We start from the raw sequence: 15812 nt of genomic DNA, 5'->3' as shown, positions 1-15812 counted from the left end.
TCAAAGTGGTGCTGACTGCTTTCTGTGAGTCCTGTGGTGTATTACACCTTGAGTATGCACCATAGGGTCAAACACTCACCAAAGTGTACTTCAGGGATGCCCATCGTCACCTATGTGATGCTGTGCCATGCAAGAGACCGGACTTGCAGTCAACAGGAAATTGGCACCTCCATCATGACAATGCCGTAGCACATTCCTCACAATTGATTTGGACCTTTTTGGGAGAAAACCAGATTCTAGTGCTTCAACAGGCTCCTTACTCTACTGATTTGGCCCACTGTGACTTTTGGCTATTCCCTAAACTCAAGAGGCCACTGAAAGGAACACGATTTCAGGCAAGGGAGGGCATTATGGTAGAAACAACTGCTGGGATAAACTCTATTACGAAAAAGGCTTTTCCAGCATGCTTCCAACAATGGCAGCACCACTGAGAGAAGATTTTCAGCATGGTTCCAACAATGGGAGCACCACTGAGAGAAGAATGTTGAGTCCCAAGGGAACTACTTTGAGAGTGATTAGGTGTCTAATGCTCCATGCAAGCCAGTTTCTCCCCTCCCCCCCCCCCCCTCCCCCACTCCCCCAGCCAGATGTCCAATACTTTTCTAACAGACCTTGTATATGTGACATAAAACTTCTGTAGTTTCTCCGAAGAATCTGCTGTCTCTATATGAATGTAGAAGCAGTAAGCAGTTTCTTTGGTAGAAGTGCATAATGTAGGTAGAGAGAGAGAGAGAGAGAGAGAGAGAGAGAGAGAGAGAGAGAGAGAGAGAGAGAGAAATGAAAGCAAAATGTGGCAGTACTTGTAACTTTCCTTGTAACCATACCTTTAAAGCACTCCAACAAAATGATTAAAACTGAACGGACACTAGATTTTAATAGTCTGTTGCGACAAGAGAAGTCAATCTAAGACCATAAGGCAAGTACTGTTTAGTGTGCCAGCTCTTTCTCAGTACAAATAATAGAAGAAATTCCAACTTTCTACACATGACTGATTTTTCATGGGAAACATAAACAGCACAACAAGACTAAATTTAAGTACGAGGGTAATCCCAAAAGTAAGGTCTCTTATTTTTTTTACAAGTACATACACCTGTTTATTTCTACAATGGTTTACATGAGTTTACAGCTTGAAGATTTAGCTATTTTTTGACATAATCAGCATCACTGTCGATGCATTTTTGTAGACGCTGTGGCAGTTTTTGTATGCCCATGTCATACCACCTCGCTGCCGCCTCCGTGGCTTTGGCAAAGAAGGATGCTGCCACTGGCATTATTGTTGCTTGGTCTCAGGTGTAAAGTGGTATGCTCAGGTTTCGTCACCCGTGACAATTGAGTCCAGAAAGTTGTCCTGTTTGGCTGCAAAGTGCTGAAGAAATTCACGGGAAGCATCAACTCGTTGCCGCATTTGGTCCTCAGTCAGCATGTGTAGCACCCATCTTGCACACACCTTCTGGTAGTTCCATGTTTCCATTAAAATTCTGTGAGTGGTGCTTCGGGAAACCTCAAGAACCAACGTGCAGAGATCTTTCAGGGTGATCCACCAATTTTCACGCATGCTTTGCTCAACCTGCAACACTGTCTCCTCAGAAATTGATGGTCTCCCGCTCCTTTGTTCGTCGTGAATTTCGGTCCGATCAGCTGCAAACTCTCTACACCAGTTACGAACATTTTTGACATCCATGCACGACTCGCCATACACTTCTGTCAATTGGCGATGGATTTCAATTTGCATTCAAAAACCAAATAACTGCGCGCAATTCTCACTTGGAGGTAGCATCCAACGGGAGCTCCATTCTCAACGGCTGCCAAGCCAAGACTGAGCACGTCAATGCGGCGTGGGCATGTTTACACACAGCGCATGAAGTACTCTTCATAACAGTGTGACCAACTGCCACACAAACAGAGTTTTGTACTTATAAAAAAATGGGAGACATTACTTTTGGGATTACCCCAGTATATGAAGAAATTTTTGCAACTTTCACAAATGTGTCAAAAAAAATTCAGTTCCATTTTTATTGTGCACAAAATACACAAAAACATGCTGACAAAATATACTGTTATAAAACTACACAGAACTGATCATTCTACATCCCCTACAATGTACCCAATGACACATTTTGTAATGTAATTAAAAAGTAAAACAACAGATAAAAAACTTATACAGGGTGTCCCACTCAAACCTCCCTAATTTCAAAGACCCGGGAGAGAAAAACCACAGCAGATACGACAATGAAAAATGTACCACATTGTAGAGCATCTAAACAAATTTATATTCCCATATCAGAAGTGCCATCTTCGCATGAAGTGAAAATGGACACTCCACAGCAGCATGTGCAAGACATAGTGTGGTTTGTAGAAGCAAAATCGCCGATTACTGTGCAAAGAAATTATCATTGTGTGTATGAATGTGATTCACCTGATGTGAAAACAATTAAGGATGGTATAGGAAGTTTCTGGCAAGAGGAAGTGCTCTGAAACATTCTAGCAGTGCACGTTACAGAGTTTCAGAAGAGACAGTGACGACATCAGACAAATGTTTATCTGAAGTCCACATAAGTCAATTAGTCAAGCATCGAGGCAACTTGATGTACCTTGATCAACATTACATCGTGTAGTTCACCAGCATCTTCGTATGTGTGCTTAGAAAGTGCAAATTCTGCAACATTTGATGCTGAACGACAAACTACACAGACAACAATTTGCTGTAGATATGCCAGTTTCCTGGAAAGATGTTTATTCTCAGATGAGACAGCCTTGCATCTATCAAGAAGGGTTAATAGGCATAATGTTCAAATTTGGGGATCGCAAAATCCGCATGTTGTCATTGAACATGTTCGTCATAGCCCTAAAGTAAACACCTGGTGCGGGCTGATGCATGACAGGATTGTTGGATTGTTCTTCTTTGCGGAACAAACAGAGAATCGGTCAGTGTATGTGGACATGTAGGAGGAGTTTGTGTACCCTCAGATACAAGACTTGTAAACCAACATCATTTTACAAGATGGAGCTCTACGCATTGGTCAACAGCTGTTCATAAGTTTCTTGATAGGTAATTTCCCAATCATTGGATCAGACGTGGAGGACCCCTTGCCTGGCCTCCACATTCACCCGACATTATGCCACTTGATTTCTTCATGCTGAGATTCATGAAGGACCGCATGTATGAGACCAAAATTGACGATATTCCTGCGTTGCGACATTGTGTCACTAATGTGATTGCAACAATAACAGAGGAAATTTTATAAAGAACTTGGCAAGAAATTGAATATAGACTCCATATTCCTCATGCTACAAATGGTTCACATGTAAGGGTGTGTTGATGATAAATAAATAAAGTCTTTGAGAAGAAATACAATGTGGTGCATTTTTCATTGGCGTATCTACTGTGGTTTCTTTTTCCCTGTGTCTTTGAAATCAGGGAGATTTGAGTGGGACACCCTGTATTTTGGTCTACTTTATTGGGCCAGAATCAAACAATGGAAAATGCAGGCTGAAATACCAACAATATTATGAAAGGATAGATTGCTAGTCACCACATACAGGAGTAACTGAGTTGTATAAAGACACAACTAAAAGGCTGTTATACATTCGAGCCTTCACCCAAAAGACCTTCTTCTAAAGCAGAAAACACACACACACACACACACACACACACACACACACACACACACACACAATCACTGTCTTTAACTAGTGAGGCTGGACTGCATACAGCAACTGTGTCTGATGGGAGAAGCAATCTGTGTGTGGCGGGAGTAAGGAGGAGGGTGCGGCAACGAGGGAGATGGACAGCAAGGTGGGAATGGGGGACGGTTTGGTTTAGCGCTGCCTGTGGGAGAATGTGGGACGGGTGGGGACAGGATAGGGCTGTTGGATGCAACAAAGTTTGGGGAGAAGGGTAGGAGGGGGAGGGGGCAAAAACCAGCTTTTCTGACATGCGCAGGCGAGAACTCTCCGTGCGACATATCTTACATTTTCATAGCCATCCCCCTGGTCTTAACGTTCAGCAGTCCTTGTTCTTCACCCATCTGTTCCCTTCCCTGCTCCCACTCTAGCACTGAACAGCCTTCTATTTCAACCCACCAGCCTTTTCCTCCTCCTATAGTCGTCTTCTTTTCCGCTCCCCTTTCCCCAGTCAAACTTCTCCACTGCACCTAGTAGCACTACACATTTCCCCCCACCCCTACCCTGCTATCCCTTCCCTGCCCCAGCCTTCTGCTTACTCCCACCACCCACAGATTTCTTCTCACATTAGACACTTCCTGTTTGCAGTCCAGCCTCAGTGGAAAGAAACAGTGGTCATGTCTGGGTTAGTTGTGGTTGTGTGAATTTACTTTAGAAGGAGGTCTTTTGGCTGAAAGCTCAAACGTATAGCAGTATTCTTCCTGTGCCGGGCTGTGACTCACTATCTCTTCTATACGGTAAGTAGCAATCTACCCGTTTCATATTATTGCACTAGAATATTACACAGAATTAAATAAAAATGTAATAAAAGTTCAGGGTGTGTATGCGTACAAGAAAAAAACATTCCGAGATTTTCCCCAGATTTTCTGTTCAAAAATACACTTTACCTAGGTGAAACTACACTTTAACCAGATGAAAATAAATACAGACCAGGTGAAAGTACATATTTTCTGTGTTAAAGTGACAATATACTTTCCCTCTGAGCTGTAAAACTTCTCAATCCTTTGAACTGTAAAGGTTTTATACACTAGCGTACAACTCCCAGGCACTTTGGGTATGGGGGCGTTACAGAAGTACAAATACTGACTCATGCCACATGATCCAGTGAGCCAATGACAACACTATTCAGAGCACAGAATGTTATGCAGTACAAACACATAAATATCAGATGCAAAGCAGCCAGTGAAACAGAGAAGAAAAAGCAGCAAATCGACACATGGCACATAACGTATAACCACCAAATAGCTCCAACTAGTCTTACGTGAAGGAAGAGCTTTATCTAACAGACAGTACTGCTAGAAGGCTGACCTCAGACCCCACCGCCTATCTTCATGGTTGGACACTGTGTGAAATACAACCCTGCACCCTGAACAGGGAATCAAACAAAAGCAATAACTACAATACAGTACATGGAGAGCATTTAATAGATTAAGAACACGAGTTGCAAAATCCAAAGTAAACATGGTCAAGTGGGGCTACTCTGAAAATGACTAGTGTGAACGTGGAGAAACACAGATGATTGAACATCTGCTCATGTACTGACAGATGAATTTTGTTTGTACAGCGGAAGGTTTATTTTTATGCAATGACAAAGTCACTAAAGGAGCAGAGTTTTGGGAGAAGAGAATTTAGATGTTCTTGCCTGGACATGGAAAGTAAAGTAAGTTGACACACAAATAGGAAAAGTTAATGGTTTAAATTAATACAGATATAGTATAGTTACAACAACAACTTATGCTTTAGTATATAATATTGCCCCCCATGAACCATGGACCTTGCCGTTGGTGGGGAGGCTTGCGTGCCTCAGCGATACAGATGGCCGTACCGTAGGTGCAACCACAACGGAGGGGTATCTGTTGAGAGGCCAGACAAACGTGTGGTTCCTGAAGAGGGGCAGCAGCCTTTTCAGTAGTTGCAGGGGCAACAGTCTGGATGATTGACTGGTCTGGCCTTGCAACATTAACCAAAACGGCCTTGCTGTGCTGGTACTGCGAACGGCTGAAAGCAAGTGGAAACTACAGCCATAATTTTTCCCGAGGACATGCAGCTTTACTGTATGACTACTCAGGAGGATGTCGTTATCAGGAGAAAGAAAACTGGTGTTCTACGGATCGGAGCGTGGAATGTCAGATCCCTTAATCGGGCAGGTAGGTTAGAAAATTTAAAAAGGGAAATGGATAGGTTAAAGTTAGATATAGTGGGAATTAGTGAAGTTCGGTGGCAGGAGGAACAAGACTTCTGGTCAGGTGACTACAGGGTTATAAACACAAAATCAAATAGGGGTAATGCAGGAGTAGGTTTAATAATGAATAGGGAAATAGGAATGCGGGTAAGCTACTACAAACAGCATAGTGAACGCATTATTGTGGCCAAGATAGATACGAAGCCCACACCTACTACAGTAGTACAAGTTTATATGCCAACTAGCTCTGCAGATGATGAAGAAATTGAAGAAATGTACGATGAAATAAAAGAAATTCTTCAGCTAGTGAAGGGAGATGAAAATTTAATAGTAATGGGTGACTGGAATTCGAGTGTAGGAAAAGGGAGAGAAGGAAACATAGTAGGTGAATATGGATTGGGGCTAAGAAATGAAAGAGGAAGCCGCCTAGTAGAATTTTGCACAGAGCACAACTTAATCATAGCTAACACTTGGTTCAAGAATCATAAAAGGAGGTTGTACACATGGAAGAAGCCTGGAGATACTGACAGGTTTCAGATAGATTATATAATGATAAGACAGAGATTTAGAAACCAAGTTTTAAATTGTGAGACATTTCCAGTGGCAGATGTGGACTCTGACCACAATCTATTGGTTATGAACTGTAGATTAAAACTGAAGAAACTGCAAAAAGGTGGGAATTTAAGGAGATGGGACCGGGATAAACTGACTAAACCAGAGGTTGTACAGAGTTTCAGAGAGAGCATAAGGGAACAAATGGACGGGAATGACGTAAAGAAATACAGTAGAAGAAGAATGGGTAGCTTTGAGAGATGAAGTACTGAAGGCAGCAGAGGATCAAGTAGGTAAAAAAAAAGGGGCTAGTAGAAATCCTTGGTTAACAGAAGAAATAATGAATTTAATTGATGAAAGGAGAAAATATAAAAGTGCAGTAAATGAAGCAGGCAAAAAGGAATACAAACGTCTCAAAAATGAGATCGACAGGAAGTGCAAAATGGCTAAACAGGGATGGCTAGAGGACAAATGTAAGGATGTAGAAGCTTATCTCACTAGGGGTAAGATAGATACTGCCTACAGGAAAATTAAAGAGACCTTTGGAGAGAAGAGAACCACGTGTATGAATATCAAGAGCTCAGATGGCAGCCCAGTTCTAAGCAAAGAAGGGAAGGCAGAAATGTGGAAGGAGTATATAGAAGGTTTATACAAGGGCGATGTACTTGAGGACAATATTATGGAAATAGAAGAGGATGTAGATGAAGACGAAATGGGAGATACGATACTGCGTGAAGAGTTTGACAGAGCACTGAAAGACCTGAGTCGAAACAAGGCCCCCGGAGTAGACAACATTCCATTAGAACTACTGACGGCCTTGGGAGAGCCAGTCATGACAAAACTCTACCAGCTGGTGAGCAAGATGTATGAGACAGGCGAAATACCCTCAGACTTCAAGAAGAATATAATAATTCCAATCCCAAAGAAAGCAGGTGCTGACAGATGTGAAAATTACCAAACTATCAGTTTAATAAGCCACGGCTGCAAAATACTAACGCGAATTCTTTACAGACGAATGGAAAAACTGGTAGATGCAGACCTCGGGGAGGATCAGTTTGGATTCCGTCGAAATGTTGGAACACGTGAGGCAATACTGACCTTACGACTTATCTTAGAAGAAAGATTAAGAAAAGGCAAACCTACGTTTCTAGCATTTTTAGACTTAGAGAAAGCTTTTGACAATGTTGACTGGAATACTCTTTTTCAAATTCTAAAGGTGGCAGGGGTAAAATACAGGGAGCGAAAGGCTATTTATAATTTGTACAGAAACCAGATGGCAGTAATAAGAGTTGAGGGGCATGAAAGGGAAGCAGTGGTTGGGAAAGGAGTGAGACAGGGTTGTAGCCTCTCCCCGATGTTATTCAATCTGTATATTGAGCAAGCAGTAAAGGAAACAAAAGAAAATTTGGAGTAGGTATTAAAATTCATGGAGACGAAGTAAAAACTTTGAGGTTCGCCGATGACATTGTAATCCTGTCAGAGACAGCAAAGGACTTGGAAGAGCAGTTGTACGGAATGGACAGTGTCTTGAAAGGAGGATATAAGATGAACATTAACAAAAGAAAAACGAGGATAATGGAATGTAGTCAAATTAAATCGGGTGATGCTGAGGGAATTAGATTAGGAAATAAGACACTTAAAGTAGTAAAGGAGTTTTGCTATTTAGGAAGTAAAATAACTGATGATGGTCGAAGTAGAGAGGATATAAAATGTAGACTGGCAATGGCAAGGAAAGCGTTTCTGAAGAAGAGAAATTTGTTAACATCGAATATAGATTTATGTATCAGGAAGTCGTTTCTGAAAGTATTTGTTTGGAGTGTAGCCATGTAGGACAAGAAGAGAATAGAAGCTTTCGAAATGTGGTGCTACAGAAGAATACTGAAGATAAGGTGGATAGATCACGTAACTAATGAGGAGGTATTGAATAGGATTGGGGAGAAGAGAAGTTTGTGGCACAACTTGACTAGAAGAAGGGATCGGTTGGTAGAACATGTTTTGAGGCATCAAGGGATCACAAATTTAGCATTGGAGGGCAGCGTGGAGGGTAAAAATTGTAGAGGGAGACCGAGAGATGAGTACACTAAGCAGATTCAGAAGGATGTAGGTTGCAGTAGGTACTGGGAGATGAAGCAGCTTGCACAGGATAGAGTAGCATGGAGAGCTGCATCAAACCAGTCTCAGGACTGAAGACAACAACAACAACAACATATAATATTGGTAACCAAATTGTTTTGCTGTTTTTCCCGAGGGTTGGTTAGGCAGGTTCCTTAGAGCACACCTTAAATTGGAGCAGTTGAATAACTGCAATCATAAATGTCATTGCTGCGCACCGAACATTTCATGGGTCACATGGCTGAATAAATGTTTCACTGAGCACTTCGACTTTTCCACAGGAAAGCCAATTACTTGTGAAACTGCTCAAGAACACACCTCACACTTTTTTCTGAAGGATACTTATACTTTTTGCCATTGATATTGCACAATATGAAATTTATGAAAGAACTAAAATCAATATGAAAAACTAATCTTCAAGCTTGGCCTTTTTAATGTATGTTGCCATTTACGATCCATCACATACAAATCCGCCAGTGAAATTTTTAACAACGGCATAAATAGTTGGTCTTCTGGGCCCAAAATTTTTCTAAGTAATTGTTCCTCAAATTGTCAAGTTTTGAACGAGAATGAAAACTGTTGCAACATCAAAATTCAGTTTGTTGTTGCAAAGTATAGCACACTCTTCATCCTGAAGCCTTTGACACATTTTGCTGTCAGCACACACTTGGGTCTGCACTGTGTTTTGCTGCTGTAAATGGTGCATTTTCTTTGCAACTGTTGTTGTTGTTGTTGTGGTCCTCAGTCCTGAGACTGGTTTGATGCACCTCTCCATGCTACTCTATCCTGTGCAAGTTTCTTCATCTCCCAGTACCTACTGCAACCTACATCCTTCTGAATCTGTTGAGTGTATGCATCTCTTGGTCTCCCGCTACGATTTTTACCCTCCACGCTGCCTTCCAATACTAAATTGGTGATCCCTTGATGCCTCAGAACATGTCCTACCAACCGGTCCCTTCTTCTATTCAAGTTGTGCCACAAATTTCTCTTCTCCCCAATTCTATTCAATACCTCCTCATTAGTTATATGATCTACCAATCTAATCTTCAGCATTATTCTGTAGCACCATATTTCGAAAGCTTCTATTCTCTTCTTGTCCAAACTAGTTATCGTCCATGTTTCACTTCCATACATGGCTACGCTCCATACAAATACTTTCGGGGACAACTTCCTGGCACTTACATCTATACTCAATGTCAACAAATTTCTCTTCTTCAGAAACGCTTTCCTTGCCATTGCCAGTCTACATTTTATATCCCCTCCACTTCGACCATCATCAGTTATTTTGCTCCCCAAATAGCAAAACTCCTTTACTACTCTAAGTGTCTCCCGACTTAATTCTTCTACATTCCATTATTTGCAAAAACAGACATAATGTCTTATAGGATAACAGCAATCAGTGATTTTATGTTACTTAAAATCTGTCTTGATTACAAATTTTTTATTCATATGACCGGTTTCGATTCACTCAGAACCATCTTCAGATCTGATATTTCAGTTACAGGAGTAACCCGCCAAAATCCAGCAACTTTCACATTCATATGAATAAAAAATTTGCAATAAAGATGGATTTTAAGTAAAACATTCCATTATCCTCATTTTGCTATTGTTGATGTTCATCTTATATCCTCCTTTCAAGATACTGTCCATTCTGTTCAACTGCTCTTATAAGTCCTTTGCTGTCTCTGACAGAATTACTATGTCATTGGCAAACCTCAAGGTTTTTAATTCTTCTCCATGGGTTTTAATACCTACTCTGAATTTTTCTTTTGTTTCCTTTACTGCTTGCTCAATATACAGATTGAATAACATCGGGGAGAGGCTACAACCCTGCCTCACTCCCTTCCCAACCACTGCTTCCCTTTCGTGCTCCTCGACTCTTATAACTGCCAATGGGTTTCTGTACAAATTGTAAATAGCCTTTCACTCCCTATATTTTACCCCTGCCACCTTCAGAATTTGAAAGAGAGTATTCCAGTCAACATTGTCAAAAGCTTTCTCTAAGTCTACAAATGCTAGAAATGTAGGTTTGCGTTTTCTTAAACTAGCTTCCCCGAGGTCGCCTTCTACCAGTTTTTCCATTCGTGTGTAAAGAATTCGCATTAGTATTTTGCAGCTGTGACTTATTAAACTGATAGTTCAGTAATTTTCACATCTGTCAACACCTGCTTTCTTTGGGATTGGAATTATTATATTCTTCTTGAAGTCTGAGGATATTTCGCCTGTCTCATACATCTTGCTCACCAGATGATAAAGTTTTGTCAGGACTGGCTCTCCCAAGGCCGTCAGTAGTTCCAATGGAATGTTGTCTACTCCGGGGGCCTTGCTTTGACTCAGGTCTTTCAGTGCTCTGTCAAACTCTTCATGCAGTATTGTATCTCCCATTTCATCTTTATCTACATCCTGTTCAATTTCCATAATATTGTCCTCAAGTACATCGCCCTTGTAGAGTCCCTCTATATACTCCTTCCACTTTTCTGCTTTCCCGTCTTTGCTTAGAACTGGGTTTCCATCTGAGCTCTTGATATTCATATAAGTGGTTCTCTTCTCTCCAAAGGTCTCTTTAATTTTCCTGTAGGCAGTATCTATCTTACCCCTAGTGAGATAAGCCTCTACATCCTTACATTTGTCCTCTAGCCATGCCTGCTTAGCCATTTTGCACTTCCTGTCGATCTCATTTTTGAGACATTTGTATTCCTTTTTGCCTGCTTCATTTACTGCACTTTTATATTTTCTCCTTTCATCAATTAAATTCATTATTTCTTCTGTTAACCAAGGATTTCTACTAGCCCCTGTTTTTTTACCTACTTGATCCTCTGCTGCCTTCAGTACTTCATCTCTCAAAGCTACCCATTCTTCTTCTACTGTATTTCTTTACGTCATTCCCGTCCATTTGTTCCCTTATGCTCTCTCTGAAACTCTGTACAACCTCTGGTTTAGTCAGTTTATCCCGGTCCCATCTCCTTAAATTCCCACCTTTTTGCAGTTTCTTCAGTTTTAATCTACAGTTCATAACCAATAGATTGTGGTCAGAGTCCACATCTGCCACTGGAAATGTCTCACAATTTAAAACTTGGTTTCTAAATCTCTGTCTTATCATTATATAATCTATCTGAAACCTGTCAGTATCTCCAGGCTTCTTCCATGTGTACAACCTCCTTTTATGATTCTTGAACCAAGTGTTAGCTATGATTAAGTTACGCTCTGTGCAAAAGTCCACCAGGCGGCTTCCTCTTTCATTACTTAGCCCCAATCCATATTCACCTACTACGTTTCCTTCTCTACTTTTTCCTACTACTAAATTCCAGTCACCCATTACTATTAAATTTTTGTCTCCCTTCACTATCTGAATAATTTCTGTTATTTTATCATACATTTCTTCAATTTCTTCATCATCTGCAGAGCTAGTTGGCATATAAACTTGTACTACTGTAGTAGGTATGGGCTTCGTGTCTGTCTTGGCCACAATAATGCATTCACTATGCTGTTTGTAGTAGCGTTCACTATGCTGTTTGTAGTAGCTTACCCGCACTCCTATTTTTTTTTTATTATTATTATTCATTATTAAGCCTACTCCCCCCTATTTGATTTTGTATTTATAACCCTGTATTCGCCTGACCAAAAGTCTTGTTCCTTCTGCCAGTGAACTTAACTAATTCCTACTATATCTAACTTTAACCTATCCATTTCCCTTTTTAAATTTTCTAACCTACCTGCTCGATTAAGGGATCTGACACTCCACGTTCCGATCCGTAGAATGCCAGTTTTCTTTCTCCTGATAACGACGTCCTCCTGAGTAGTCCCCGCCCGAAGATCCGAATGGGGGACTATTTTACCTCCGGAATATTTTATGCAAGAGGACGCCATCATCATTTAACCATACAGTAAAGCTGCATGCACTCAGGAAAAATTACGGTTGTAGTTTCCCCTTGCTTTCAGCCGTTCGCAGTACCAGCACAGCAAGGCCGCTTTAGTTAGTGTTGCAAGGCCAGATCAGTCAATCATCCAGACTGTTGCCCCTGCAACTAGGGAAAAGCCTGCTGCCCCTCTTCAGGAACCACATGTTTGTCTGGCCTCTCAACAGATACCCTTCCGTTGTGATTGCCCCTCCCTGCATTTTTCCCAGATGAAAAAAATCCATTTTTCCCAGATGAAAAAATTCCCAAAATTTTAACGAAATTTCTAAGGATTTGCCTAAAATTTAGGGAAACATGGGACAATTACATATGGCTGATCAGATGGGAACCTCAAACCCATGTGTCTTAAAACGGCACCAATTACACACAAATTCCACTGTCTTAACCACAGTACCAACAGCTTAACAAGTTCATAAAAATATTGCAATAATATCATTTATAATCACAAACAACTTATTATTAATACATATTTTCCATAGCTGGAGTAACCTTTACATAATTTTCATGAAACTCAACTAGTCGCCCAAAAGATACACAAGAAAATAAAAATTTTAACATGAAAGAAAGTTACCTATTTGTGATAAATCAAGTCGTTTCCAATTATATCCATTATGGCAAGTATCACTGAGCCCCTGTCGACTAAAGACTTCCCCTTGAGCAGTAAGTAGCCAGGCTGCCCGCAGTGTGGCAGCAAGGCACACCACTTGAGAAGTACTTGGCAAGTCCACAGGCTACCAGTGCGGGAAAAAATTGCTAACATCAGATCATTCTTACATTTGGAGCATGCAAACAAACACACAGAATTTTTGGCATTCACAAAGGAATATTGTGATAACATGACAGCACTTAATTTACTGCTATTCACTAATGATTTCCACTTTGGTCAGTAGCTCATACTGCTAAAAATGCAATGATCACCTTCAAAACAGGTGTTCTGTAACACAGTAAAGAGTTCATCACATGGCAAACTTTTGTTATCAATATTTTACACATAACAAATATAACAGCTGAAGTATGGTTAGCTTATTACATCTGATTATGGCATGAGCTCCAGCCATATCATAACAAGAAATTCTTAGGCAGGTTGAATTCACAATTACATGATGATAGACATCTTGAAAGATTTTTGGAATATTAATTACAAATGACATTCTTCATTTATATTGACAGTTATATGAAACAGGGTGTCAGGACAACACTGTTAAGAAACTTTTCAGGGAAGTCAATCTAAGTATAAAATAATATGGCTGTCATACGTTAATGTAATATAATGTAAAGACTCTTTGGACTCTGGGTGCTGGGGTCCCACTGGGGTGAATGGTGGGAGCTCAGAAGATGTGTAGCGTAGGGCAGGCTAGGAGAAGGATAGCAGGTCGTGCTGGGAGAAGGTGCTGTAATACTGCCTTTGGAGTGTGCAGGGAAGTGGTAGGGACAGGGTGGTTGGCTGCTAGGCACATCATGAGGAGGGGGGGGGGGGGGGGGGGGGGGAGAGGAGAGAAAATGCAAGGGCCTCACTGAAGCCTTTGCAGACCAAAATTACTCTTACCACCTTGTCCAAAAATATATCTACCACACCTTAACTCCACAGACAACAACATAATGTTATATTACTGAGAAAAATAATAGTATATAACACGATCCATACTTTTAGTGCATTGCTCTATATCAATTTCTGAGTACTTTACAGTCTTCTAACTTCTGTTTATATTTTGTCACTCATTGGTTAATGCAATATGTGCTTACAAATGCTGCCAAAAGTATTTTGCAACCCAACTATATTGAATAAAATTAACAACAGGATAACATCACATCAGCTTAAAAGTAGTTACTATAAAGTGGTGGAAAAGACAGCTATAATAGATTATTTAGCCTTTGTGCAAGATCATGTAAAAATGTTAGGAGCAAGAATAATTATGTAATTAAAATATAAGCCATTGTTTACAAAATATGTTATGTTAAAATTTCACATAAAAAATGCATCTGTCAAAATTATGTTTATGCCAAACACATCTGTATATTTTGTAAAGCTAATGTTGCACCTGTTGTGAACTGATAATTTTCCATTATAAGTCAATTACTGTAAAGGTTTCTATAATCAATTTATACATTTCCAGTGTTAAGGTATTGTTTACAGCACAGCAGATGTGTTCACAATATTAGCATATGTTTACTTTACAGTTAGCACAGGAACTGTGTTCATGAAGTTAGCATCTGTTTAGTTCACTGTTTGTTCCAAGTTTGTAGCAGTTAATCATGGTTACAGTTTTTGTAAAAAGATATATGGTGTTTTTTCCCACATATAACGTACTGAAACACACTGTCAATGAGAACTGGACAGAACAAATACTCCCACATACCCACTGACTAGATACAATGGAGCACTCCCATGTGACTCAGTACTTCCCAGCACTAGAGCGACTAAAATCACATTCTCCACCAGGGTTTTGATTACCTCTTGTCATACAATGAAACAAGAAATAGTCTCCCCACTACTCTCACAGCAGTATTCCTCTGCCCACCTTATCTATGTAATATCCTTATTCATTAATGTTCAAGCCCTGCTCCCAACACTGCACCCCAAGGCTCATACCCTGAAAACAATTATATGCACCAAAAGAATGGATAAGTTGTAGGACTGATGCTTCCCACAAATTATAAAGGTTCATGTAAACTACCTTCATCAAGATGGAGCATCATTGCATTAACACAAGAATTCTGCAAAAATTTGTATATTACTACGATGTAAGGTGCATAGTGTGTGTCACAGTGGTTAGCATTGGTGGCTGTCAGACTGCAGACAGTTGAAACCTGGCCACCAACAAATGTTTGTTATTTATTATTTTTCCTTTCTTAAACATTCTTGTAATATCTTACACTTGTCTTGTTTTTATATTCTGGGACATTCAATGTTATATATAAATACTAGCATTCTGGAATATTCAATGTTTGTATAAGTAGCTGCACTCTCCATACTGGAAAACAGTTCTGCTCCAACTGATTATCGATGTCAGTAATAAAAGTGTTTTCAGTTCTAAGTGTTGTGGTTCATTGACAAGCACCTTCAGATTTGGAACCGACTATGGTTTCGATGGTACACTGTCTCAGTTTGGGGTAGTTGAAATGATGTGAGACCTTGTGCTGCACTCTTGGCCGCTAAAACTTCCCAGCACAACAGCCAGGAATCGTTTTCTTGAAAAAGTGGTCGGGGTATTTAAGAGAACAAGTTCTCATTCAGCTTTAACAATAGACTTTGATGAGCTGGCCACACTGAACATATGGAATGTTGTTAAAGTAAGTAAGACATACTTATAATAAATATTTTGTAATTTCTTGCATTGTTGCAAGTGTACTGAGTTAGAAATATA

General features: G+C 40.2%; 1 protein-coding gene across 5 annotated transcripts in view; it reads right to left on the bottom strand.

Annotated features, from left to right (window-relative positions):
- The window catches only part of LOC126326781 (tectonin beta-propeller repeat-containing protein 2), a 203987-nt gene that overhangs the window by 61236 nt on the left and 126939 nt on the right, over positions 1 to 15812 (bottom strand). For all 5 annotated transcript variants that reach the window (XM_049995790.1, XM_049995789.1, XM_049995791.1 and 2 more), the window contains one exon: positions 13019 to 13178. In XM_049995790.1, coding sequence (XP_049851747.1) covers positions 13019 to 13178 — 160 coding nt within the window. The remainder of the gene's footprint in view (positions 1 to 13018; positions 13179 to 15812) is intronic.

This window comes from Schistocerca gregaria, chromosome 2 (genome assembly GCF_023897955.1).
Source record: "Schistocerca gregaria isolate iqSchGreg1 chromosome 2, iqSchGreg1.2, whole genome shotgun sequence".
Taxonomy (NCBI): Eukaryota; Metazoa; Arthropoda; class Insecta; order Orthoptera; family Acrididae; genus Schistocerca; species Schistocerca gregaria.
Note: the sequence above shows the minus strand (reverse complement) of the source record. Positions and strands in the feature narration are given on the sequence as shown.